This window comes from Pyrus communis, chromosome 2, assembly GCF_041283825.1.
Source record: "Pyrus communis isolate YQ-2024b chromosome 2, ASM4128382v1, whole genome shotgun sequence".
Lineage (NCBI taxonomy): Eukaryota > Viridiplantae > Streptophyta > Magnoliopsida > Rosales > Rosaceae > Pyrus > Pyrus communis.
Window position 1 is genome coordinate 12991011 of NC_142566.1, and position 26115 is coordinate 13017125.

Consider the following 26115-nt stretch of genomic DNA (forward strand, 5'->3'; position numbering starts at 1 on the left):
AAAAGCATTTAAACATACTAAACATGGCAGAATGTAAATAACAAAGAGAAAAGTTTAGAGACGCAAATCTGGTTGTGGAATGTAAATTCCATCTTCTCCTTGTTGATTTCATTGAGGCTTGATGTTGTTGATTCCACAGGGGTTCCTCCCATCGTTGATTTTCCTTTGTGCTACTCTTGAACTGGGCAGCAGGATTCTTTTGGTCTCCCCCGAAGGTCTGAGCATACCCCTTTGGTCTGTTTCTTTGTTCAATCTTTCCAATTCGTATTGAAAAGGGTTGGAGGATAACTCAGCCTATGTTTGTCTCCACATGCTTCAATGTATCATTTTCACTTGCCTTACTCGCGCCCCTTTGCAGAAGTGGTCCCTTCTCCGGAAGTGTATCAACCGTTGAAGATGACTACTCGAGAGCAACGCTAGGTAAGCAATCAGGAATAGATTCCAGGCAGTTGGCTCCAGATCGAAAGACTGACTCCAAGTGCTGGCTGATTGCTTCTTTTACTTTGCCATGCAAGTAAGAACAAGGACAAAGAAAAGGACAGGGAAAGAGCATGATATGAGATACTTTTGCTTTTGACCTTGATGATATGAGATACCTTTGCTTTGAAGAAGCGGTGAATGAATCAGCACATGCTTCAATCCGCCGTTTCCTCCTGGGTCATATGTACTCCAGGCATCTGGTATCATCTTTGGGGAAGAAGAAAGAATTGAGTATTTCGAAAGGCTTTGCTGGGAGTGCGCCCTCAGAGGTGAGGGAGAGTTGGGCATTTTCTTCAGGTTTGCCCTGCCATAAAAGACGAAGGTCGACATATATAGAGATAATATCAAGTGGTGGTACTTTTTACCCTTGTCGACAAACGTTTTGATCCCGCAAATCCGGCTTTTTGAAATAGTGGCGCCTCTTCGATCTTTGAATACGCCTCTTCGATTTCTGAGCAGGCGCCCCTTCAATTTCTGAACGACGCCCCTTCGCTTTCTGAACGACACGTGGTAGTGCAGATGCGGCTCCTTTTGACAAAGCTGCACACGTCTTCTGAAAAGCAGAGAAAGCGTCGCCGGATTTTGCGCTTGTCGGCTAAAGATGTGTAGTTGCGATGATGGCCTCCACGTGCTTTCAGCTTTGTCAGAAATCTTTTGACAAAGTTGAACGCGTTTTCTGAAAAGTCGAGAACGCGTCGCCTTGATTACGCCGGAAATTCCGGCTTTTTGAATTGGTGGACGCGTCGCCTTGGCTTCTTATAGAGCTATCGATCACCACAACAAACACACTCTGAAGAACTCCCATTCTTGAAAATCGACTCCGACCCTTTGAAAATTTACTCCATCAACCCCTTCTCTTTGAACACTTTTGAAAAATGGCAAACTCATCGAACCTTAGCTTGGAATTGAGCCTTAGCAGTGATGCGGCCGCGCCGCGTCAAGGTAACGTATGGCGCCCTTCTTTCTTTTCTTCTAACGGTCCTCTCACAAGTGAAGACTCCGTGATGCAGGACGCCACAACAGCTACAATAGTAGTTAGGAACCTCCTCACTCCAAAAGATAGTAGGCTGCTGTCAGGACGGTCCGATGAGTTGGCCGTTCAAGAGTCCCTCGCACTTAGTGTTCAGTGTGCGAGTTCTGTGTCCAACATGGGCCAACGCCTGCTTGCCCGCTCCCGTCAGGTGGAATCTTTGATGGCAGAGGTGGAAAGTCTCAAGCAGGAGATCAAACTGCTTAAGTACGAGAATAGAAGTTTGCACGTGCTTGCCAACAACTATTCGACGGGTATGAAGAGGAAGCTTGATGAGCTACAAGAATCCAATGGTCGGATGCAAAGTGACCGTCAAACTGACCGTCAAAGGCTTGCGGCTTACTTCCAGAGGCACATTTTTCCGGGCTTATCCAGCGTTTGGCCAAGTATTGAGGCCTCTTCTTTGATGCCTCCCGCTCCGATACCTTCCGCCCCGATGCCTTCCGCCTCGATGCCTTCTGCTCCGATGCCTTCCGCATCTATGCCTCCTGCTTCTAGAGTTTTGCCCAGTAGTGGGGCTTCAAGTAAACGCCCTTTGTGAAGCTCCATCATTCTGCCATGTTTTTTTTTTTTTTTTTTTTTTTTTTTTTTCATAAATAAAATCAAACAGCATGGAATTTATCTTTGAATGGGCGGTGATACTTGAAATGATCCGGTAATAGTTTAAATTCCAGATTGGGTGCCTGAATCATTAACCACATGTTAGTATAAAAGAAAATTGAAATTCGGGGAGGCGGCTTACCTGTGTGCTCCAAAATGAACTCCAGAATAAACACCCCTTCGAAAGTTATGACTTGTCCCGTGTCATAAAATCCAACTTCCTTGGGAATTGTGGTTTCAAATATGTCCTCTTTGATGCATTCTACATCTTCTCCAGCCACTACCTTCTCTTGAATCATTCTTCTTGGTGTACAAAGTCCTTTGAAGAATTCAACACCATCTAAAACTTGCTGTGTTGCACCAAGAATTTGAATAGCATTTTGCTCCTTTGGGAAGGCTTCCACGATGTCCTTTTTACTCTCTTCTTGGTTGGGAATCAAAAACCTGCTAGGAAAAGGGACATTGGGTGGAATAACATCAGAATAACATGGAATTGGGACGTCCTTACTGGTGGTGGGTGGTTTAGAGGGCTTAGGGATCTGCGGCAAGGGTTGTTCTACCCTTGCCGTGTGCATGTCTTCTTCCTCCTCCTCAATTAGCAGCTCTTCATCCACTTCTAGGCTATGTTTGGACATTTTTAGGTCAGCTCCAACCTCCATAGCACTTCCCAAAGTGATAGCATTATGGATTTCAAAATCTTCCTTCGAGTTTTCAATAGTTGAGTTAGAGAGTTCACTTTGCTCTTGAATTTGTTTCATGAACTCCATAATCTGCCCAAATTGCTCGTCCAATTTACCCAACTCCTTGGCTTGATTTTGTGACCCCTGCGCCAAAGAGGTTAGTAATTGAAAATTTTTATCATTATCCATGGACATACTTGAACTTGATTGGAATTGTTGTGGGGGAGGTTGTGGTGGCTGCATAGGTGTTGTATTGAACTCATCATATGGTTGCCAATATGCTTCTTGTTGAGCCTCCTTGGCTTGATTTTGTGACCCCTGCGCCAAAGAATTTATTTCATTAAGAATTTGATTATAATCTATTGGCAAACTTGAATTTAATTGAGCATATTGCATATGAAGTTGTGGTGGCTGCATAGGTCTTGAATAGAACTCCTCATATGGTTGCCAATATGCTTCACGTTGAACTTGTTGATCTTCCCACCATATAGAGTTTGAATGATCCCTCCAATCTCTTTGTGGACATTGATTGGCTTGAAATCCTTGCCTATATGAAGCACCAAATGTAGGGACACTCTGCATTGTGGTCCTTTCGGCATACGGCGACAATTTAGAAGTAAGATTTGCCAATTGAGCTTGAATGCTAGCAAAATCCATATCTTACTTCAGTTAGAAACTAAAACGAAAACAACTAAACCAAAAAAAGTAACAACAAACAAAGAAAGAGAACAACATTAAGTTAGAAACTAAAACGAAAACAACTAAACCAAAAAAAAGAAAAGAACCAAGGGATTAGCAAAGTTGCTAATCCCCGGCAACGGCGCCAAAATTTGATGCGAGATTTATACGCACACAAATTAAACCCTCTTTTTGTCGATTTGTAGTATAAGTATAAGTAGGGATCGTTCTGGACCGGGGATTAGGAGGGATTGCAAATCTCTTGGAAACTGACTAAAAAACGTAAAATAAAGTTTAAAACACTATACTAGACTCAAAGAATGCAAAACTAAACTTTAAATCACTAAGACAAACCAAAGACTCAAAATGCTTTAAAACATAAACTAAATTGAACAATAAGGAAAAAGGGGGGAAGAGTTTTGATTTGACGAAAATTGAAATAACAAAACAAGTTAATAAACTAAGCAGAATGTAAATGTGAATATGGATGATGGAATAAATGGAATGAAGGCTAGCTAAGGGGTTCTTCTCCACACATGTTATACTTGCATACAAGATTGATTCTCAGTTGGTCTTTCGATAAATTATGAAACTCAATGCTCCAAGTTAATTAGGTCCGCTTAAATTAACTTTCAGATTTCCCTAAATTCATTGGATTGAATGGAATACGCATTACAACCAAATTATTCTTAATCAAAGTCCCTAACTATGGAATACGCATGATAGAGACATTCAACAAAGATCATTAAGTTCAATGAAAATTAGAAGTGTTGACGAGGCATTCGTTACTATGGAATACGCATGAAACTTATGCCAAGAATTCGTTTAACGCGATTGTTTATAAGCAACCTCCACTACTTGTGAATATAAGTTCATAACGATTAGGTGAAACTCACTTATATTCTAGCGTCATATTCATGCATGAAAATTAAGCTTGCAATCTCAATGAACATACATAAATAAGTTATCAATCAAACAGTTAAACGAATTGAATCCACAACTTATGAAATTCCAACCAAAAGTAATCAATTCATATTGCAAATATAAACATAGTTTCGAATCACCCCCTAGCTAAAGGGGGATTAGTTCCTCATTACTTTGAAATCAAAGAAACACCTAAACATTCCAACAACTCAAACTTGAATTGTATGAACGTTTAGGCACTCTTCTCTTCCATTCCTCATACGTACAAAACAAAGAGAATTGAATTTAAACTTTGAAATCAAAGAAACACCTAAACATTCCAACAACTCAAACTTGAATTGTATGAACGTTTAGGCCCTCTTATCTTCCTCGTTGTTGTAGCACAAGGTCTAAGGTGAGGTTTGGGGAATTATGGAAATGGATGAGGAATGGTGGAAATGGAAAGATGGTTTGGATTCTAAGGAAGTGTTTGAGGGGTGTTGTGTTGTGAAATGGAATGAGATGTGAATTGAATGAATGAATGCAAGGGTATTTATAGGAGTAGTGGAGGGAACATATGGCTATGTCATTTGTAGGTGAAGTAGGTGGATGTTGTAGGTGAAGTAGGTGGATGTTGTAGGTGAAGTAGGTGGATGTTGTAGGTGAAGTAGGTGGATGTTGTAGGTGAAGTGGATGTTGTAGGTGAAGTAGGTGGATGTTGTAGGTGAAGTGGGTGGATGTTGTAGGTGAAGTAGGTGGATGTTGTAGGTGAAGTGGATGTTGTAGGTGAAGTAGGTGGATGTTATGTTAAGTGATAAGTGATAAGTGATATGATATGTGGTTATGATATGATAAGTGGTTAAGTGGTGATGATAAGTGATAAGTGATTAACTGATATGATATGTGGTGATGATAAGTGATAAGTGCATGTGGGTTAACTAATGAAGGAAATGCATGTGCAATGACAATGTGTTAGAATGGATGTGTGTTATGCATGGCATGATTGGGATTAGGAAAGGTTTAAATGTCCTAAAACTAAAGAGAACAAGGTTCCAACACTTTGGCTCCAATTAGGTCTTCAATTTCGTCCAACACTTTGGCTTCAAGCATAAGCTATCCGTCCTTAGCCCAAAAGTGCTCCAAAAGTCTCCAAAATGCATCTTTTTGCTCCTTTAGCCATTTGGACCTACAAACACACGAAAATAGCTTAAAGTACTAAAATAACTAAAGAAACATAACGTAAATGTACGAGAACAAGCCATTTAAGTCGCATAAATATGCTCCTATCATCTATCTTGTAAAGTAGCAGCACTCGAGCAATCAAAAGGTATCAGTTGCGTAGGAACCACAGAACAACCCCCTCTCGATGCATCATGGCGTGAATGAGAAGAATTGGTACCACTTGCCATCCCCAAGTTCTTATAATGTACCTTTGACCACCAACTTACGTAAGCATGGGTCATTGGATTACTCTTGAACTCGTCTTTGGCCAGCAGGGTGATAGAAGCATTTATACATGCATAGGTACAAGACTCCCAATGCATATACACGGCTTGCAAGGATTCTAATTGATTTTTTTCCTTCAGCTTGCCTCACACATTTTGGACAAAACCAAATTGTATGCTGAAACGGTGGGGACTATACGGCTGAACGATGCATCGGTCTTTTTGTCGTAAAGAAACATACCCCGAACGAAGACTTATAAGGTAAGACAAGTCCAAGAAGCGAAGATACGAATCATCCATGATGCCTCGCCGCACCGAGCCAACTCTCACCAAGTGGTCTATCCTCAAGCCTTCATAACTTCTAAACAGCACTTGTGCTTGCGAAGCATCGAGGCTCTTCGAAGAAAGCATGCCAGAATACTTCGTCATCAAAAGCCCCAGCTTGACTAAAGTCAGTGAAGAGGGCCCCGACTTGTCTAAAGTTGAAGAAGAAAAATGAGTGCCTAAGTACTTACCCAACCAACCATACACATAGTGGTATGGTAAGGAAGTACCGCAACACGATCTTCAGTGCTTACCGAGTTCGAAACAACACTCAAGCTGTTATAAATGTTGGCTAAGATCGGGATAGCAGGACCAAAAGATTCACCTACAGCCATCTTGCTAGCAACTTTAAAAACTCTAGAACGAACAAAGTTGACGTCGCCTGTTGGAAAAACAAACTTACAAAGCCAGCAAGCTAAGAAAGTAGCTAGGTAAGATTCTTCCACATGCTCTGGTGCTATGCCAAGGTCCTCAAACGCTCTCAACTCGGCAGGGGAGTGGCGCCTAGCTTAACCAATAGCACCAGACGGGTATGGGTCTCCCTTTGGCTTAGTGGTCTTGTTGTAACCTCTTTTCTTCAAGGACTTCTTGTACCTTATGTCCTCCCAATACCAAAATCAGATCCATGAAGAAATCTTCACGCCTGATTTACCTCGAGCATCCTGGGAAAGCTTGTGATACGCCCAAAACAAACAGCGACAACTCGCAGGCAATCATCGGCTATTGCAGAGAGAAAGTTCCTCCGCACTAGGAACGACCTCGTCATAAAACTTACCTTAGATTGGCAAGCCCCCTATCCTGTGAAGATCCCAAAGTGAAATTGACATCTCTCCTTTAGCCGTATGAAGCGTGTTAGTCGTTAAACACCAATCTCGAAGAACGTATGAAGGACGGAAGGATGGAGATCATAACTGAACAAAGATGCATACACAGCATGGTAAAGGCCCACGCTAGTAAGCAAATTTTTAGATCAGCTCAAGACATCTTCAAGCCACTCCCAATAAGACTCAACAAAGACAGCTTCTCCGGTAGTCGACAAGGTATCATTCCAAGCCATAGCTCCGCTATGGATATGATCACCAAGAAGCTCAAACAAAGCCGGATGATTATCATGAACATGGTGCGAAAGGTTCCAGATAAGAATCCTCAATGTGCACGCCTTCTCCTCTGTGTTTGGTCGAACAGAGCCTACCACTTCCCAAGATACTTCAGAAAACCATGACTTAACATGTATGGAGTTGTCTTTTGCGGGAAGAGCAAGCGCATTCAGACCAGTTAGTGGCGCGTAAAGCTTCAACATCATTCCCCTATCTTGCGAATCACCTTCCTTCGCAAGGATGGTGATGGTATTGCTCTTAAAACACTTGAAGAACACCGTGACCGCAACAAAAAAATAAAAAATAAAAAATCAGCCATAAAACTTGAGCAGCACAGCAAAGAAAGCAGTTATAAGACGGTCCTTCAAAGCACGCTATCGTAGTAAAGAAACCAAAATGCCACACAATCTCACTACGTAATCCCGCAGCGATCACGCGAGCAGTTTCTTGCACCGCACGGCGACGTAACCATCAAGAGAAAACTGTGACCAAAAGGTATTACACAACAAAGCCCCGCTGCAGTCTCTTGCACAGCACCACATGATAGCGCACCACCGAGGGAAAACTGTGATCAAGAGGCATTATACAGCGAAGCCCCGTTGCAGTCTCTTGTACAAACACTAAGCAGTGATAAGCTCATATTTATATAAATTTTACATCAAATTCACTTGTCTTTTCTTAGTTAGTTCCTTATATTTTTGAGTTATTTACTTTGTTTTTGTGTTTTGTAGCATTTGTCAAGCAAAGAAAAGAAAAATAGCACAAGTGGGATTTTAAGTAACAAATTCGTCAAAACTGCCTGTGCACGTCAGTTGACTTTGGAAGCAAGTTTCGGACAGCTCAGAATGAATTAGAGAATGAGCCTTATATAGTTGGAAAGCTACGGATGTCTATTTGCAGGAGCATTTCGCGAATTTCTAATATCATTTTTCTAGAAGAAGTTATGGTCATTTTAACACTAAAAGGTTCCCAAGAGGCTGAGCAGTTTGTAACTGACAATAAAGCATTGAAAGCAATAAATCCAATAAAACTAGCAACCAAAACTGATGCAGCCAAGAACAAACCAGCTGACACCTATTCAAATATCAGAGGAAATGGAATTAAAGATGAGGATTAAAAGGGAGTAATTGGCATAAAGGCTACCCAAGGAGTTACAATTGTTTTACATTTCCTCTCATTTATTGTCATCACTAAATGGTTGTTAGTGGGTAAGTTAAGGAAAAGAAAATGATGCAGCAAGAGTTGGTTGAAAAGTAGTGTTGGGGAAGGAAGGAAAGATGAAGCCTCAGTCGATTTCTTTCGGTTCTATTTTCTCAAACTCATGTCTATCTTTTGTTTTAACTTAAGGATTATGTAACTAAATTTTTAGTAGTTAGGGGCTGTTTGAAGTCCCGAATATGATTGCAAGTTTGTTATGACATTTCGTTTGAATTACTTTTATGAATGGATAAAAATTGGTTCACTACTTGTCTCATTGATAAATTCTTTATGTGTTTTCTATGGATGCATACTTAATAAGCATATCTAGAATTCTAATGCTATGAATATTTGTGTGCCTGCCCTTATCGAATAAGGACCTACATATATTCTAGAGTAGTACTTGTTAATTGCGATTAATATGTGAACCAATTTCTAGGATAAGTAAGACAACGCCAATACTTACGATGCCTTGTGATGACTACTCTTTTCATTCTTAATGATTTCTACTTGTTAAATCTATGAACACGTCATTCTAGATTGCATGTTAGAGACTAAGTTAAGTTGAAAACGTCATTCTCTTAACATACTACATAAGAAAGAGTAATAGGTTGAGTTCTAACATTGAGCCAACTTGAGCATCTTCATCCGGTAATAGAAGGAATTTGAATGAAACATAACATGTTTGCATGATTATTTGGTGGTGGATAGCAATTCACCTAACTCGTTTTTCTTAATTTGAGAACTACTTAAAATCTGTTTTTGTCCTGTTTTTGTTCGATTTAATTTAAATAGCAAATCAACTCCAAAAATCCCAAAAATTTGTATGAGTGTAGCTCTATGTGTCTAGTATTTGCATATAAAATTTTGTAGACTTTAGATAAGTGTAAGTCGGTCTAATAATTATTTTTCGATGGCTGGTCAGTAGGGACAACAACCCAGTTTTTGTGACATTTTAAGTAGTTAGATAAAACAATCTTTTGCAGGAAAGACCTTTATTTTCATATGCTACAATTGACAAATTTTATTGTTAATAAGGAAAATTAATAGGACATTTTTGTGCTACTTTGTGGTGTGCTTTTAATCCTATCAAGCAGCAAAAAGCATAGGTACACCCACATCCTGCTCACTCCACCACCAACTACCACACCTCTGGAAGCTTCATGAGGGTCCTAGCATCATGCTCTGCCTTCCCAAAAAAAATAAAAAGATAAATAAAAAATCGCAACATCACAACAAAGAAATCCATCAGTGGGGTACACACATTACATATTTTATACGCACGATGATGAGACAAACATATATATATATATATATATATATGCACACACATGGAGTGACGGGACAAGCTATGAGATAATCACCTATATATATATATATATATATATATATATATATATATAAGACACACCCACACGGTGATGGGACAATCACCTTATATATATATATATATAAAAGAGACACACACTGTGATGGGACAATCAACGTCCGTGCATATATATATATATATATATATATATATATATATACATTATACATATCAAAATCGTCCTCAACTTAAAAGGAATAGACCTTGCAGAGTAAAGGTTGTGCGAAGGAACTTGCTAGGTGACTGCTTCCTTTTCTTCCCGTTCACGGCAATAGCTCTCCACCGCAACTGAACTCCCACAAATAGCACAGAGAACTGCAGAGGTTGAAGAAGTGGAAATCAACTCGCCCTGGCAGTTCAAACCTACGCTCGCAGTCACCTTTTTGGTCCAGCATCGAGTTCAGCGGGTAGCAGACGTGGAGAACGCAGTGCAGTGAGGAAGCAGTGCATGCAGTTACCAGATTGCAGGACAAGGCAGTCGGGATGCAAGACAACAAGCAATGCAGTGGCTATGCAATGGTTGCGCAATGACAATTCGATCCCATATAAATACATATATATATATATATATATATGTGTGTGTGTGTGTGTGTGTGTGTGTGTACATGTACCCAAAAAAGCGAATGAAGTGCAACGACTGTGCAAATAATGTTGCAATGATTGTGCAAATAGCAATCTGCATGCAGTGAAGAATGTAATGAGATGATTGTACAAACAGCAATCCGCATGCAATGAAGAATGTAATAAGATGACTGTGCAAATAGAAAAAAAAATGGTCCGTATGCAGTGCAGCAAGGAACCCAACAATGCCAGTCTACCATACTCGTCATAAGAACGATGTACACGCACACAAAAAGAAATTGCAAGCTACTATTAGCAAGTCAAGAAGGAAAAGGAAAAGAGGTGGTGGCGACAGAATTATTGCAAAGAAGAAAATAAAGGAAGGATGGTGCACGGCACCACCTTGCAAATGTGTGATAAAAAAAATACAAAATAAAAGGAAATAACACATCTTAGTGAGATATATGTTTTATCTGTATTTAGCACAATACGTTGAATAAAATAAAGCATGTCTATTGATATCTCCGAGAAATTACAAATGTGTACGAAAAAAAAAAAAAAAAAAAAAAAAAAAAGAAAGAAAGAAAAAAAGGGAGTCTTCACAAATGTTGCTCACGTGAAGCCCTACTACTCGGCGAAACCCTAGGAAGAGTATCTCATATCATCAAGGTCAAAAGCAAGAGTATCTTATATCATGTTTTCTCCATGTCCTTTCCTTTGTCTTTGTTCTTACCTGCAGGGCAAGGAGAATGAGAGCAATCAGCCGACACTCGGAATCATTCTTCCGATCTGGAACCGACTGCCTGGAACCTATTCCCTGATTGCTTACCTAGCATTGCTCTCGACTAGTCGTCTTTAACAATTGATACACTTCCAGAGAAGATACCACATCTGCCTGGAGAACAGATAAGACAAGTGACAATGAAACATCAATCTTGTGGATCGTCAACAAACGCAACTGCACGTGCTGATTCATCCCCAACCCTCTTCAATATGAATTGGAAAGATTGAACAAAGAAATAGGCCATCACCTTCACCTCGTGCTTGCCTACCATGTGTCCGAATCCTGAAACCGTTCATGGTCCTATTTTCATTCAAGATCAAGCCTCGATGGCCCTGAAGAAATCACAAGTCCGATTCAAAATCAAGTGTTCACTACCCTTGAATCAAATTTAGCTCCATATAAAAGGAGTAAGTTCAGACCTTCAGAGGAGACCAGAAAATCCTCCAACCCAATTCAAGATTAAGCCTGTGGAAAATCAACGATTGGAGGAAACCAAAAAAATCTTCTAGTCGAATTCAAGATCAAGCCCCGACGACCCTTGAAGAAATTTCCAACCCAATTCAAGATCAAGCCTTGACGGCCCTTAGATCGACATCTACATTAAGAGACTTCAAAACTCATCTTCTATACGTGACAAGCACATGTATACGACACGCCTTGAAGTAAGGGCATTTGTAGACATCGAAATTTCAGTGAAACAAATGTTGACCAATGCATTAAAATTACAACCTTTATTCATTTCACCTACACCACACATTCATTTCACCTACAAACTACATTCATTTCACATACATCACACACTTACTTCACCTACCAACTCCACTTATTTCACCTACAACATCCACTTACTTAATCAAAAAAAATGGATGGTAGTGATTCACTCTCAAAGCCTATAAATAGACTTCTCCATCAAGAGAAAAGGGAGGAATTAACATCACACAAAAACCTTGAAACTTTGAAACTCTAAAGCTCTCAAGCAAATCCTGAAGGATAAGTAAAAACCTCTTCGTTCTTCGTCAAAATCCTCCTTCAATATCAAGCCCCGACGACGCTTGAAGAAACTTCCCTCAACCTTCAAGATCAAGCCCTGACGACCCTTGAAGAAAGTGTTCATCGTTCATCACCTGTTCATGCTAAGATCAAGCCTCGACGGCCCTTGGATCAACAAACAACTGTTCTTCAAATTTAAGCTCCAACGGCCCTTGAAGATCCATTCATCAATTGTTCATCCCTAGATCAAGCCCCAACGGCCATTTGGATTAACAGCTCATCCACAAACCCACACCTTACGAAGATAGAATCAGAGGACCAAATTACAAAGAGATTGTAACTTCAAAATCATTAATATAAAATATTGTTTTGTACACGTATTCTTGTTTCAAAGCTTCTCCTATTCCATATGCATACCATTCAATAACAACCTCAAATGTGAGAATTTGGAAAAGGATCAGAGGATCAGGGTCACCTTGGGCACAGCTCCAGTTTGAACTTTATTGATAGCAATGCAAAGGATTATCCCGCTTCGCAACCCAAGCCTAACTCTCCCTTCAAAGGATCCGTCGGCATATCTATAGCAACAACAACAACAATCATCTTTTAGAGTCCTCCGACTGACTCATTTCTCCTTGTTGCTACATAACAAAAGATTAGCCCAATTAGCACAAACAATCAAACGAAACCCAATTTTCAAGTATTCAATTATTTCAAACTTATTAGTTGAAGTAACTTAAGAAACTTTTAAAGTTTCTATTGGTAAAGTTAAACCAAACAAAGGAGAGAGAGCTAATTTTCTGTTTGGTTACTTAAGAAAATGAAGGAAAATATAATCTTGAACTTTTGAGATAGGCTAAACAAATTCAAAACCCCACTCCACATGCAATCACTAAAACCGATTAAACTGGTTCAAAAGAACCAGTTACCACAACCACTTCGAAAATCAGAAAAAATAAAACCAAAAATTCAAAGTTATTTCTCAAAACATTAAAGGAATTGTTATTGACATTCTAAAAATATCATTTGGTACTCCAAACTTTCTATAATTAGGAAGAAAAATACACTTGTGAGGAGTGTAGAATGAGATTTTTAAAATGATAATAACAATTCCCAAAATTAATTATTAAATACTTACAATGAATTTTGACATCAATAGATTTATATTGTATAAAAAATAAGCACAAAGCATGGTTACTTCGTGTTTTATTGGTGGAAAGGAATCTGGTTTTCTATCAGTTGGAGTGGACCTTTTTCAGCAATTTGATCACTTGGTACCTACCTACCTTCCTATCACGATAAATAGTTCATGCTTGATCAAGTATGTTTATAAGAAAAACATAATTTAAGTTAAAATGCACGTAAGTTTTAATAATTTTTGCAGAAGAGGTGTTATCAATAATCACTGAACAATTGAGTAACAACTAAATCTATCCATTACATAAATCTAAAGACTGAGCAGTAGCATAATTGGCATTCCTATTTTTAAAACCAAACGAAATTATGTGTAGGCAAAAGCTTTGTTTAAAAAAATCATAGGATACATTGTTTCAAGATTTTCAAGACACAAAAGCTACCTCTCAACCCATGCCAAAATGATCCCAATCAAGATCAATCACAATTGTCATAAAGCAATGCTCTGATCAAAGCTTCTAAAAAGGAACATAGCTAATAGGATGTAATAACTATCAAACTCATATAAATATAACACATATTCCATTACATTGCCAGTAAACTAAAACTCAAAACTCTTTTTGACATTGCATTGTAAATCCCCTTCTAGACCAGAAAAGATAACCATATTTCCAAAAAAAATTCCTTATTGTACAAATAGATAATCAGGTAAACATATTATCCATTTGTTTACCATATGTTTTCCAAACCACTGAGACTGTGAATTATGGCTATTGTCCATTCCATGCAAAATCAAAGAAATAAGATCTGTGATTATAGAAAATCAATTATGTGGAAGACAATTAAAGACTGATTTGCCGGAAGGCTGTTCTAGTGTTTACAGCCACTTCTAGTGTAATTTAGTTTAACATTGATATTCAAAATTTTCATGCAATAAATTGGCAAGCGGTGCTGAATATTAAATTACGAAAACAATTATATGTACTGGGAAAATGTGCCTTGAAGCTTAGAAATACAAAATGCACATAGCCAAAAACTCAGTAAAAAGCAAGGAATCGTTAACCCATTAAGGAAAAACAACAAAGAAAGCATTGGGTTACCAATTACCATCGTCGAATGGTCTCATTTGCCTTGAAATAGGGGTACCGCCCAAGCATAAATTTTCATGCCCTGAAAATTCAGAAAAAGGACGTGTTTCGATCCCCAGATAGACGCATTCTATATAAGAAAAATACACGGAAATATAATGAAGTTCAGAAATCCAACCATGTTGGTTAAAATCCTCGTGCCAGGACTCCTAGTACTTATACTTCTAAGTGAGAGTTGACTTGGTTTCACAATTCCGACTCGTGTGTATTTTTGTACACCATTTTGCACAACCCTAAGATCCTGTATTACAATTTGAATTTCGCTTAAGCATGCATACACTACAAAAGTAGTACAGTGATTCAAAACAAAGACTCTGCCTTATCACTTGCAGCCATGTTTCCAATTGCTGCATCTCTTTGTTTTATTCATTTTTCTTTTATAACCAAACATATATCACATAGATAGTTCAAAAACCAAAGAAAAGAAAGAGAAATTAGAAAATCATATTGAAAACCCCTACAAAAGCACATTAATAATCTAACTAATGAACACAATTTGAGAAACAAACCCCTGTTTGAGTACGACCGATCAGATCCTGCCCTTGCATTGCTTTGCTGTTTCCACAGCACTTTCTACACAAAATCCCAAAAAAAAAATAATACATAGTCCATACACAAATCAACCAACAAATAAAAAAAATCTTCTTTTTCAATCATTTTCTCTTATGGGGAACAACCTGCTAATACCCTTCATGGCCAAAGCACAAAGAATAATTCATATATGTTTTTCAAGTTTCAAATCACATACAAAAACAGATGCACTATTTTTCCAGACTCCCCAAAAAAAAAAAAAAAAAAGAAAAGAAAAGAAAGCAAGTGCAAGCACAAATCTTGTGAAATAATTATGAATATTCTATAAATAATCATATGCAAATCATTACCCGATTAATCACCAAAAGATCACAACATAAATCCACAGCTAGAAATTGAAAGACATCATATTATCAGTTCAAGATAAAAATAAAAAATAAAAAATTCACAACGAAGCAAGCCAATTAACAAAATCCAAGAAGAAAATCTCAAAATTCCAAAACTTTATGAAAACAAAGACGCACTCAGACCTAAGAGCTCAGTTACACAAAAGCTATAACCAAATGTAAAATTTGGATTTTAGCATTGTTTCTTCGTTTTTAACAATATTTGGGTTGCAAGTATATGGACGGTGGTATCTTGGCTTCAAATTTTGAATTTGTAAAGGTTTCTGTCATTAGATACACAAATGCAAAATTTGGATGCTCCAGTGGAAGATCAGGCTGCAAATTCAAAATTCAAAACACAGATTAAACACAATTTGAAAGCGATTTAATAGTTACCAATGATAAATCCACCATGCATGTAATGAAAAATACAAAATTAAACCAAAAAAAAAAAAAAAATACAGAAAGAAGAAAAGGGTACCGTATATTTGCATGTCGCTGCTGCTCTTCAAAACCCACAAAATTCGAGCCGAAAGATGGGGGTGGCGGTTGTTCCGTGAGAGCGAGAGAGTTCAAGACGTAGGCTCTGAAATGTCGACTGGTGTTGCAGTGCGATTCTTGAGAGAGAAGTCGAGAGTGGGTGAACTGCTGTTCCGATGATCTGCATGAACCATCTGGCAGTTCCGGGCTTGAGAGAGAGCCAGAGAAATCTGTGGAAGCAAATGGAAGAGCTCTGGTTTTCCACCCTTCTCCCTTTCCCAGATGACTAACATGCGTAAATTCAACCCCCTTCCCTCAGCAACACGCGTCTACCATGGGCAAAATTGGTAATTTACTGCACGATCTAAAAGAAGGTTATAAATTGTGAAGAAAATAAGGGGCAAATCCGTCCGGATAAATAGGAACCCAAAACAGCTGATAAAGCAAGATTTCTTACTGATATAATAAATATAAAGTGATATCTGTATTTATTTATTTATTTTATTTTATTTTTTTTTTTTCAAATGCAACGGTAGTGAAATTTGTGAACTAGACCCACCATGGGTATATTTGTATATAAATTGAAGGCAGGTTGGGTTAGAAACGGTGCAACTGGGAAAGAAGAGGGAAGCTGGGTTTGTAAGGTATGGGTCCCATTTTTAATAAAAATATTTGTTTTTTTTTTTAATATTTAATTAATTTTCTAATCCAGTTGGGTTTGGAGAGTGGATCCCATCTCAAGCTACGTTAGCATTTAACAAGGAAATTGATAGAAAAAGGTCTGACATTGCAATAAATTCGTAAGATGAGGTATGACATTATAATTTTTAAAACATGAGATATGAGATTGTGATTCGACTCATAGCTGAGATAATTTTGTATAATTTGCTCTAAATTGGAAGTGCCAAAATGAGAGAAAGGGAAAAGAAGATTAAAAGGTAATTAAACCAAACATTATACGCATACTATTTTCAAGTAAGAATCAAATAACTGGTGCTTTTAGCAAAAAGCCCTTCAAGTGTTTTTGAAATCCAAAAATATTTTCTCTAAATAACACTTCTAGTCATTTAAAAACACTTGCCAAACAAACCTTTTTACTTTTCGTGGTCTCTAGGCCATCATTCTAATCCACGTATTACATATGAGATTAATTGCCATTCCACAACGTTCTTATAGCTCTGTTAGTTGAAAGCATTAATCTCCCGGTCATCACTTAGTACGAGAAAATTTTCCATTCAAAAGTTCAAGGTTCTAAGTTCAAAGCTAAGGGTAAGGTTTCCCTGATTCAAGTTAAAAAATTTCCATGAAAATATGCATCGACAACAAATTACAGGTACTGTTGCGATTCATGAACTTTCCTTGATAATAAAGGTACATGATCAACTAATCTTGTATACTCTCAAACTTTATCGAAATATATCGACCACGTTACTGACAACGTTGAAGAAACTTGAACGCCAAAATGAGATGAGTCATTAACACCAAGATGACGAAAAATAATCCCATAACAGTTGCATGAGAACACAATGAACACGCATAATGCCACTACACTTTGAGGTAAAAGAAGTTCATTCCTAGTAAATGTTACATTGTTACATATCGACGATGTCGAAAGAGTTGATAAACTCTACCCATGTGTTTGCTTACTCTTAACTCCTAGCAAGTCAGTACAGCTATTTAAAATAACCAAACTAGCACGTCTAACCTTGCTGAATATTAGAGAAACAGGTCTAGTCTTAAATAACACCGACAACTTGACACTGACCTGCACTCGGTATGGTTTCTGTGGGCAAGGAAGCAAATGACCCCTCGATCATCACAACGCTGAACATCTAAATAACATTTCAATCTATCTATCTTCTGTGTTGATCCAAACACTGAACAGCTGCCCAATATGAGGATGCTCACTGAACAGGTCAAGATTCCCCGTCATAAGCAGTGGAGTCAAGGCTTTAATCTCTTGAAAAACCTACCACCTTTCATTCCCACTCCAGCCTCTGCAAGACTTGCTGATAAGAGAGCTTTGGAATTCGGTCGCCATGTCAACTCTTTAAGAACAGAAAATAAGGTTGCTAAGGCAGGAGTAATTTCACTGTCCGTTACATTGTTACATGATACTACTCGAAGCCTTTGAAGCTCTTTCCAGCAAAGGAGTACTGACTCCAGACCTCCTGTTGTCAGCAGTGAGCATCCTTCTAGAGCAACCAGCTTCACCCTCCTGCATGATGGAAAGAGTAAAAAGATTAACAACCATCAAACTTGACATTAATTAATAGGTCTTGCTTAACATCGATCTCAAGCTAGATTATAAAGATAATAATGATGGCTACTCGTACATACAAATGGGGAGAAGTTCAATCAAAATATTTATGGCAAAATAAATCTTCAAAAGGCAAAAGATGAAGGTAAAAAGCACAAAATTCATAGAATAAAAAAAAATACAAACTGATCTCTGCATGCAGCCAACAGATTTCAGTTCATATCAATACTCTGCAGTAAAGACATATGTTCATGAAGACATGTAAGAAGGCAATATACCAAGACAACTACTTTTTCTAACCATCCCAAAAACTACAAAGTTCAACATCGCTTGAGAGGAAATGTTTTTTTAATGGGCATATATCAAAACTGACTTTTCCAAATTGTTACCGCCTTATTCTTGCTAGCAAAATGAATCCACAGACAATCTTCAAGCGACTCTAAATATTTTCCTTTTTCTGACAATACCAAATGGTGAAAACCTCTGGAACATCACCTTTTACCAACTATTCTTGGATACAAATGCAGTTTTATACCATCTGAACTCAAGAACTTTCCTCCTCATGCACCATAAATTAAAAAAAAAATGGTGTTCCAATAATTTGGAGGAACCTCTCAATTTTCCACAGAATGCATATCTGACCAATTGGAAAATGCACTTCCAAGAATAGTGGACACCACAGCCTTATTGTGTCTGTATTCAAGTTCCAACTTGCTGAAACTTATTTGAGTTCATTTTTTTGTTTTGTCCAAAGTATCCTATGTCTCTTTATGGAAATCATAATGCGTAGAAAACCTATTAAGAGGGATCATAGTGTGCACGCCTAACCCTCATTGTGATAAGAAGATCTGAACCACCCATTTCTAAGGTCCCCATACAAAAACTAGGCAAATGTTATTTACAATTTGAAACTTTAGACTTAATTGGGTAACAATCCACTGAACTTTAAAACTTTAGAGTTGACAATTGAGAACAACTCATCAAACCCTTGCACAACATCCGACTAAGATTATATGAAGGTAATTATAAAGGTATCAATCCACATCATGAAAACAAGTCTCATAACGGAATTATTGAAGCTATTTGAGACATTCAAATATTTGGAATTTTATGAGGCTCAAGTTCCTAGATCAAACACCATAGGAGTTGGAGGCCAAACAAATATGGTATAAGTTTTGATTTGCTTAATTATTGTTTAATAAAGCTTTGATGACTGCATTACGCAAATTGTGCAATTTAGTAAAAAAGACAAAGGTGGGACTCCCAAAGAATTTAGAATTTAGATGGGCCATTCCAAGGCAGTTCTAGCCTTAGTGGCAGAGCATTCTCAAAGTTTATTTCTGATCTTTCCATGGGAGTGCTTACAATAAATACATGCCATTAGTTAGGGACTGTGTGTCTTTCAAAATTTTTTGAAGAAGAAAACTGCCCTACCCTATCACCATCGGTGGAGTCTCATAGTGACGACCCTCCAACTATTCCGGAATCTCTTTCCTAAATGACAGAAATTCTAACACGACACATCTTATGATTGGTATTTCCATTAACGCAATGCCTAAAAAAGGTTTTGCTGCTGAAAGATTAATTAGTCAGGTACGCTCGCTACAGAAGAACCACAGATCTAAAAGCAATAAGCCATGTTTAACTATTTGCATACTTTACGACCATACATCTCCCATTTAGTACAAAACAGATAATATATGGACAAACAATACAACCATCTCCTATGGCATACTCCTTTAATAATCTTCCATGGAGATAGCATTTATAGCACGTAAAAGTATTTTTCTTTTCTAAATAACCGATTTGCACAACAATGTAAAGTCAGAAATAACACAAAATCTAATCTTAAGTTTCTTCAACATATCTCAGGAAACAAATAGAGCTAAACACAAATGGGAAGAAAAAAAATCTCGTACCTACAAATGCTAGCAAATGCGAATACTTCATCCACCAATCCCCAACAATCCTGCAAAACAATATCCCTAACAGCCTCACAAACCATGAACAAAGATCTCACAGCATGCTGATCCCGCACCTGACACCGCCGCAAAAGCAACTCCTCGATGGTGGGACAAGACCCCAAATGCTCATCGGGGCCAGGGCTTGAGTCAATGCTCTTGCAAGACTGAAGCATCAAAGTCTTCAAATTCCCACAAAAGGGCAGAGCAGCCAACCAGCCACCATCCATCCTATGATCACTGAGAGTCAATTCCTCAAGCATTTGGCAGCACTGCCCGATTGCCTTAATCCCATCATAGCTCCCTTCACACCCACAGAGCTCAAGCTTCACTAACCTCCTACACCCCTGAGCTAAAATCGTCAACCCGATATCCGAAATCACAGCCCTGTAAAACCCATCAACAGAACCAATCAGTTTCACAATCTGCAAGTTCCTACACCCACTAATTCCCTTCAACGCCAAGTCCCCACAACAATGCAGCTCCAATTCCTGCAATATCTGGCACTCCTCAGCAATCCTCACCAACCCATTTTCACTGGCGCCGATAACCGCAATTCGCCGCAAATTCGGGTACGATTGAGCGATCAATCTCAGCCCATGGTCCACAACACTGTTCTTCAACACATCGCTCTCCTCAATGAATCCATTGGGGCTAAAAAGCGAGTCGATATGAACAGTCAAAGCCTTCCTGGTTACCAGAATCCCCGAATTCCTTGGGGACCGAATGCAGGCATGAACAATATCGACATCGTCCAGATTCGGGAACCGGGCGAAAACCCGACCCGAGTCCAAAAACCCCCAATCGAAAAGCTTCACGGAATTCACCAGCCGGCCGTGGAGGTACAGCCACCGCTTGCAGACGAGGGAGTTGGGGAGGTAGTGGGAAATGGGGAGCTTGGAGAAGATGCGGAGGAGGAGCTTGTCGGAGAGGAGGGAGGTGGAATCGGGTGCAGGCGGGTCAAGGGTAAGGGAATTGAAGGCGGAGGAGAGGTCGGGCTCGGAGTGGGGAGACGGCGAGGCGGTGGAGGGAGAGAGGGAGTTCAAGTGGTTCTGGAGCTGCATCTTCATGATAACATGCTTGAGAGCTTGGTCCGGGAGGCTCAGTGGGCGCGGCCGCTTGGACAGAACTGGCGGTGGTGATCTTTTTGGGCTTCCGGATTTTCTGTCTGGTGAATTTGGAGACATTAATTAAAGTTTTTTGGAAGATAGAGAGAGACACACACACACAGAGACAGAAAGAGAGAGGGACAAGACAAAAATAAATGAACCCTTTAAGTAATTAGGGTTAGGGTCTGTGAAAATCTAATCTTTTTCTCAATCACAGTCGGTCTATCTGTCTTTTTATCTTTCTAGAAAATGACTCCGTTATCCAGTACAGGTGAATCTACGATAAAATAGGGATAGGCATGTGAAAATTGGCTAAAAATAAGACTTTGATAATTCAGAGGTCTCTCGTTGAAAAACATGAATAATTTACGATGATGAGTAAAAATGCTCATAAGAAGATGATGAGTTGTTTTTGGGCTGAAAAGAATTGTTTAACAAATGAATGAGGTGTAATTTTCCGAAAGGATAAAATCTTATAATTGGATATAAAGTTTGTCTGACATTAAAAGGGGAAAGGGGTGTAACTTAAGTAACAACATCTGGTTGTGTTATGGAAAGTACAAGTCATAATTCTCCAACTCCCAACTCCTCCAGTTACCTTTTTTTGTTTTCAATTCAAAGCTGGACAGCAGAACGAATTAATAATTACACATGAAAGAGGACGATTTATTTTAGATGATTATTTATGATTCAATTCAGTTGTTTTCTACTTTTTGATTATGATTTCAATTGGTGATCCGTAATTTAATATAATTTAACAGTTTAAAGTAAAATATTTAACTAGAGTAACGAAGTGAGGAATCCCTACTCTATACACATTCTTAGCTTTTATACATCACATCACCTTTAGATGTCAATGAAGGTGGTGGAGGGAAAGAGATCCTTTCCAGATAATTTTCATCAAATCCATCAAATTAATCAATCCGGATCTTTGTTCAATAATATATTAACATGTTTAAGGGTTTTTTTTTTTTTTTTTTTCATATGACAATATATTATTGGATCTGAACATTGTGGATGTAAATCAGTTCTATATTAGTTGTTCTTGTTGGCAAGAGAGCTTCGTGCCTCATGTGGAGAAAGCTAAATCTGTCCAGGGAATAATATATGCATGTGGAGGGTGGACACATACGTCCTTTTTGTGTAGAAGAATATGAAACCTATATAAACTTTGTTTCCATGAAGTATGATAGAAATTTCTTTTAGCACAAACAATATTCTACACTAGTGAATACTAAGGGCTTGTTTGGGTAAAAGATTAAAAAGAGGTTTGGATTGAAAAAAGAAAAAAAAAAGTTTTGGAAATCCCCATTTTTAACCATCTTGTTTGGATAGCTTTAAAAAGTAGTGAAGATAAGATGGGATTAAAACAGGGGAGTAAAAGAGGGGTTTAGTAAACTGAAAAACCACATCGACAAGAGGTGGGTTTTGCACCATGGGCGGAGCCAATATAGGTTCACAGTGGTCAACTAATCCTTGTGCACTTCCTATGTTTTTCATCAAGTTAAATAATAAGGTAAATTACACAAAACTACATCAACTATTGGTCTCATAACACTATCATACCTCATCTTTTAAAATTGACAATGTCATACCTCATCTTTAGAATTTGGTCCAATGTTATACCTTCCGTTAGATTGGTCGTGAATTTCTCAGTTAAATGCTGACGTGGCTTGAACTGAGGCCCACTTTCTATTAAAAAATTAATAAAATATTAAAAAATAATAATTTACCCTTTAGAAAAAAAAAAAAAAAAAACAAAAAAAAAAAAACCCCAAACACCATTCTTCCTTGACCCCTTCCCTACAACCCCCGACCCCTTTCCCACCCATGCCAACATCTCCCCCTCCCCCCCCCCCCCCAAAACCCACCTCTCCCTGCCCTTCCCTGCAACCTCACTGACCTCAAAGCTCTCTCCAATCTGAAACCAAAATATTGCAGCCATAAAACGAAAACTTCTGAACACGAAGGTGAGGAGCTAGGCAAGACGTTTCCAACGATGATTCCGAGAAAGCCGCGGCGCGGGTGTAGGAGTGAAGCGGCGGCGGTTGAAGATTACGTGCGGGAGTAACTTGATCGGACGTTTCCGTTGATCAGAAAGCAAAACCTAGAGATTATTGAGAAGAAAGATGAAGTAATGAAGAGGAAAGTGGACGATGGTGAGGAGGAGGAGGAGGATGAGGGTTTTGGAAGGGAGAAGAGCATGGTGGTTGAGGAAGGGAGCAAGGATTGGCCGTTGGATACTGATGTGGGGTGGGGGATTCAGGCTTCACTGTACTTCGAGAACCACCCAATTCGAAACGTGGTGGGTGACAATGGGGTTGAGATTGATTGGGAAGGAGAGTTTTGCTTTTCACCCAAGTCTTCTTCTTGTTCTTGTTTTCGAGAGGTACAACAGAGCAAGCAGGAATTGGAAGGCATTGAAAGAGCTCAAAAAGGCGGTCAAGGTCTACTGGAATGCCAAAGATCGATTGCCTCCTCGGTTATGCGTGTTATCGACCTTGTTGATTTCCAATTTTGCAATGATTTAATTGATGAATGATGTTGGCATGGGTGGGCAGGGGGTTGGGGGTTGCAAGGGAAGGGATTTGGGTTTTGGATCTGGGTTGCAAGGAAGAGGAAGGGGTCAGGGAAGATGGGTGTATGAGGTTTTTTATTTTTTATTTTTTATTTTTTTATTTTTAATTTAATTTAATTTAATTTTTTTATATTTTTTAGGGTAAATTATTATTTTTTTAATATTTTATTAATTTTTAATAGAAAGTGGGCCTCGGATCAAGCCTTGTCAGCATTTAACTGAGAAATTCATGGTCAATCTAACGGAAGGTATAACATTAGACCAAATTCTAAAGATGAGGTATGACATTGTCAATTTTAAAAGATGAGGTATGATAGTGTCGTGAAATCAATAGTTGAGGTAGTTTTTTGTCATTTACCCTAAATAATATTTCATTTGAATTATTAGTTACGTACAGTATGCTTATAATTTGACCCTTTTGGCCACTGGATATTCATAACTCCTGAACATTAATTATGTAGAATATGCCTATAATTTCATTATTTAAAATTTTTACCATATTTAGAATTACTCGACATTATATCTAAACAAATCAATTAGCAATTTAACTCTTTGCCCATTGTTTTTGGCATCTCCCATGCAGCAATACTCCCTCTTTTTGGTTTTTCTTAGAATCAGATGAATCATGTAAAATGATTTATATGTTGTCTATTGAGGGGTGTGATTGTTTTTTGCCCATTGTTTGTTTATATGTTGTTTTTCTTTTGGGGTGAGATTGTTTTTCGTTAAGCAATTTGGCCCTAAAGGGTTTCTTTCTCTCTTTCCGAACAAGAAAATCATGGCTCAAAAATGGGCCAAAAACGAATCCAAAACGAAGTATGGGTGCTGGAAAATCAACATCGTCATGGTGTTCTTCGGTGAAATCGAGCGTGGTGCTTAAGGTCTGCCATGGTGATTGCGTGCCGTCAATCATCCTCGAATTCCATCGAGGGGTTCGATTTGGGTACCCAAATCCGAAGAGAAATCAACAGGATTTCTCGGTGTGTCGTCGAGAAACATTGCAATTATGGCAACGATAATTGCAGGCGGAAGACCACGACTTCAATCATAGTTGAGACGATGATAACATTCATCAGAGATGGCCTAGTCGTCTGAATCTACAGATTTGCAGAGATTCCACATCCGTTGGTGTGGTTCTCGATTTTTGGTGAGAGAGACGGGGGTCGTTCCTAGTTGCTGGCAGTTCGGTGTGAGCGGCTTGGCGGCTCGATCCAGTGTGAGCGCGGTTGCAAGCAGCGGCTTCATGTCATTTTTTCAGGGTTTACAAAATGGGAGCATTTTTGCTCATCACTCTATTTATCACCGTTAGATGAGTTTGAATTTCAAAATTTGTGTAGTGGATAGACACAAATCTCAAAATTCAAACTCATCTAACGATGATAAATAGGGTCGTGAACATACACTACACTAAATGGTGATGAGCAAAAATGCACTCTTTACACAGCCCCAGTTCTTGCTTCAATTTTCTTGTTTTTCTTTGACTCACATAGTTTTTTCATCAAAATATAACATTTATTGCATAATAAAAATATGAAATATTAAACATGCTTATACATGTTAACAAACATATGTGATATACAATATATACATATATATATATATATAATAGTAAAAGGGAATTGTTATTATGTCACATTCTAGACCGGTTTCGTCGTAGCACGATATTGTTCACTTTGGGTCATGCCCTCACGGTTTTGTTTCTGAGAACTCACACGAGAACTTCCCAGTGGGTCACCTATCCAAGGAATGCTTTCGCACGAACTCGCTTCACTTCGGAGTTCCGATGGAATCCAAAGCCAGTGAGTTCCTAAAAAGCCTCGTGCTATATGGAGGTGGGCATGTACATATAAGGCACATCACCCCCCCTCTCCGTTGGTCGATGTGGGATGTTACACCATTCAGAGCCACTCTGTCGTGTGGTGGTGCGAGCATGCCGACGAGAACGTCGGGCCCCTCAAAGGGGTGGAATGTTACACCATTCAGAGCCACTTTGCCGCATGGTGCGAGTGTGCCGACGAGGATGTCAGACCCCTAAGGGGGGTGGATTGTAACATCCCAAATCGACCATATCAACTCTCTAAAATACTGTAATGTATTCCAAAACATGATCTAAAAAGGTTTAAGGATTTCTCAATGCTTACCCTCGCCGGGAACATGGAGAAATTGCTAGAAGAGAGGAGTGTACAGTGGCAACGCTACGGTGCACTTGATATGAGGTGGTTTGAGTGTTCTTCCCTTACTCCAGGGTTCGTGGAGCTTGCAGGGCCAAAGGATGAAGGTGGTGACCGGTGCACGGGGGGAGGAAAGGATGTACCGATGGAGAGAGAGAGGTCTGAGAGGGAGAAAGACAGAAATGGAACATAGAGAGAGAAAGAGAAGACCTTACGGGG

The 26115-nt window shown here is 38.8% G+C and overlaps 1 protein-coding gene, 1 long non-coding RNA gene and 1 pseudogene across 4 annotated transcripts; 1 reads left to right on the top strand and 2 right to left on the bottom strand.

Moving 5' to 3' along the window:
* Positions 1-12443: 12443 nt before the first annotated feature.
* Positions 12444-16141, bottom strand: LOC137746169 (uncharacterized). Of its 3 annotated transcripts, XR_015955685.1 has the most exons (5): positions 15819-16141; positions 14930-15673; positions 14539-14661; positions 14380-14442; positions 12444-12779 (listed from the first exon to the last, which is right to left on the bottom strand). It is a non-coding gene; the product is annotated as an uncharacterized LOC137746169 (long non-coding RNA). The 3 variants fall into 3 exon arrangements; XR_015955686.1 differs by having other exon boundaries at positions 14380-14661; positions 14930-14993; XR_015955684.1 differs by having other exon boundaries at positions 14380-14661.
* A 1163-nt stretch (positions 16142-17304) lies between these two features.
* On the bottom strand, positions 17305-21317 carry LOC137748299 (F-box protein At5g51370). Its single transcript, XM_068488432.2, has 2 exons — positions 19997-21317; positions 17305-18035 (listed from the first exon to the last, which is right to left on the bottom strand). Exons 1-2 carry the CDS (start codon positions 21223-21225, stop codon positions 17762-17764), a joined length of 1503 nt encoding a protein of 500 aa, XP_068344533.2. The 5' UTR covers positions 21226-21317; the 3' UTR covers positions 17305-17761.
* Positions 21318-23013: 1696 nt separating this feature from the next.
* LOC137747929 (thioredoxin-like fold domain-containing protein MRL7, chloroplastic pseudogene) lies at positions 23014-23764 on the top strand (annotated as a pseudogene).
* The last annotated feature ends 2351 nt before the right edge of the window (positions 23765-26115 follow it).

Coding starts and splice junctions, on each gene's coding strand:
- LOC137748299 (XM_068488432.2), bottom strand. CDS start 21,225: ATGTCTCCAAATTCACCAGACAGAAAATCCGGAAGCCCAAAAAGATCA. Junction 18,036..19,996: donor GCATTTGCTAGCATTTGTAG/GTACGAGATTTT, acceptor TCCATCATGCAG/GAGGGTGAAGCTGGTTGCTC.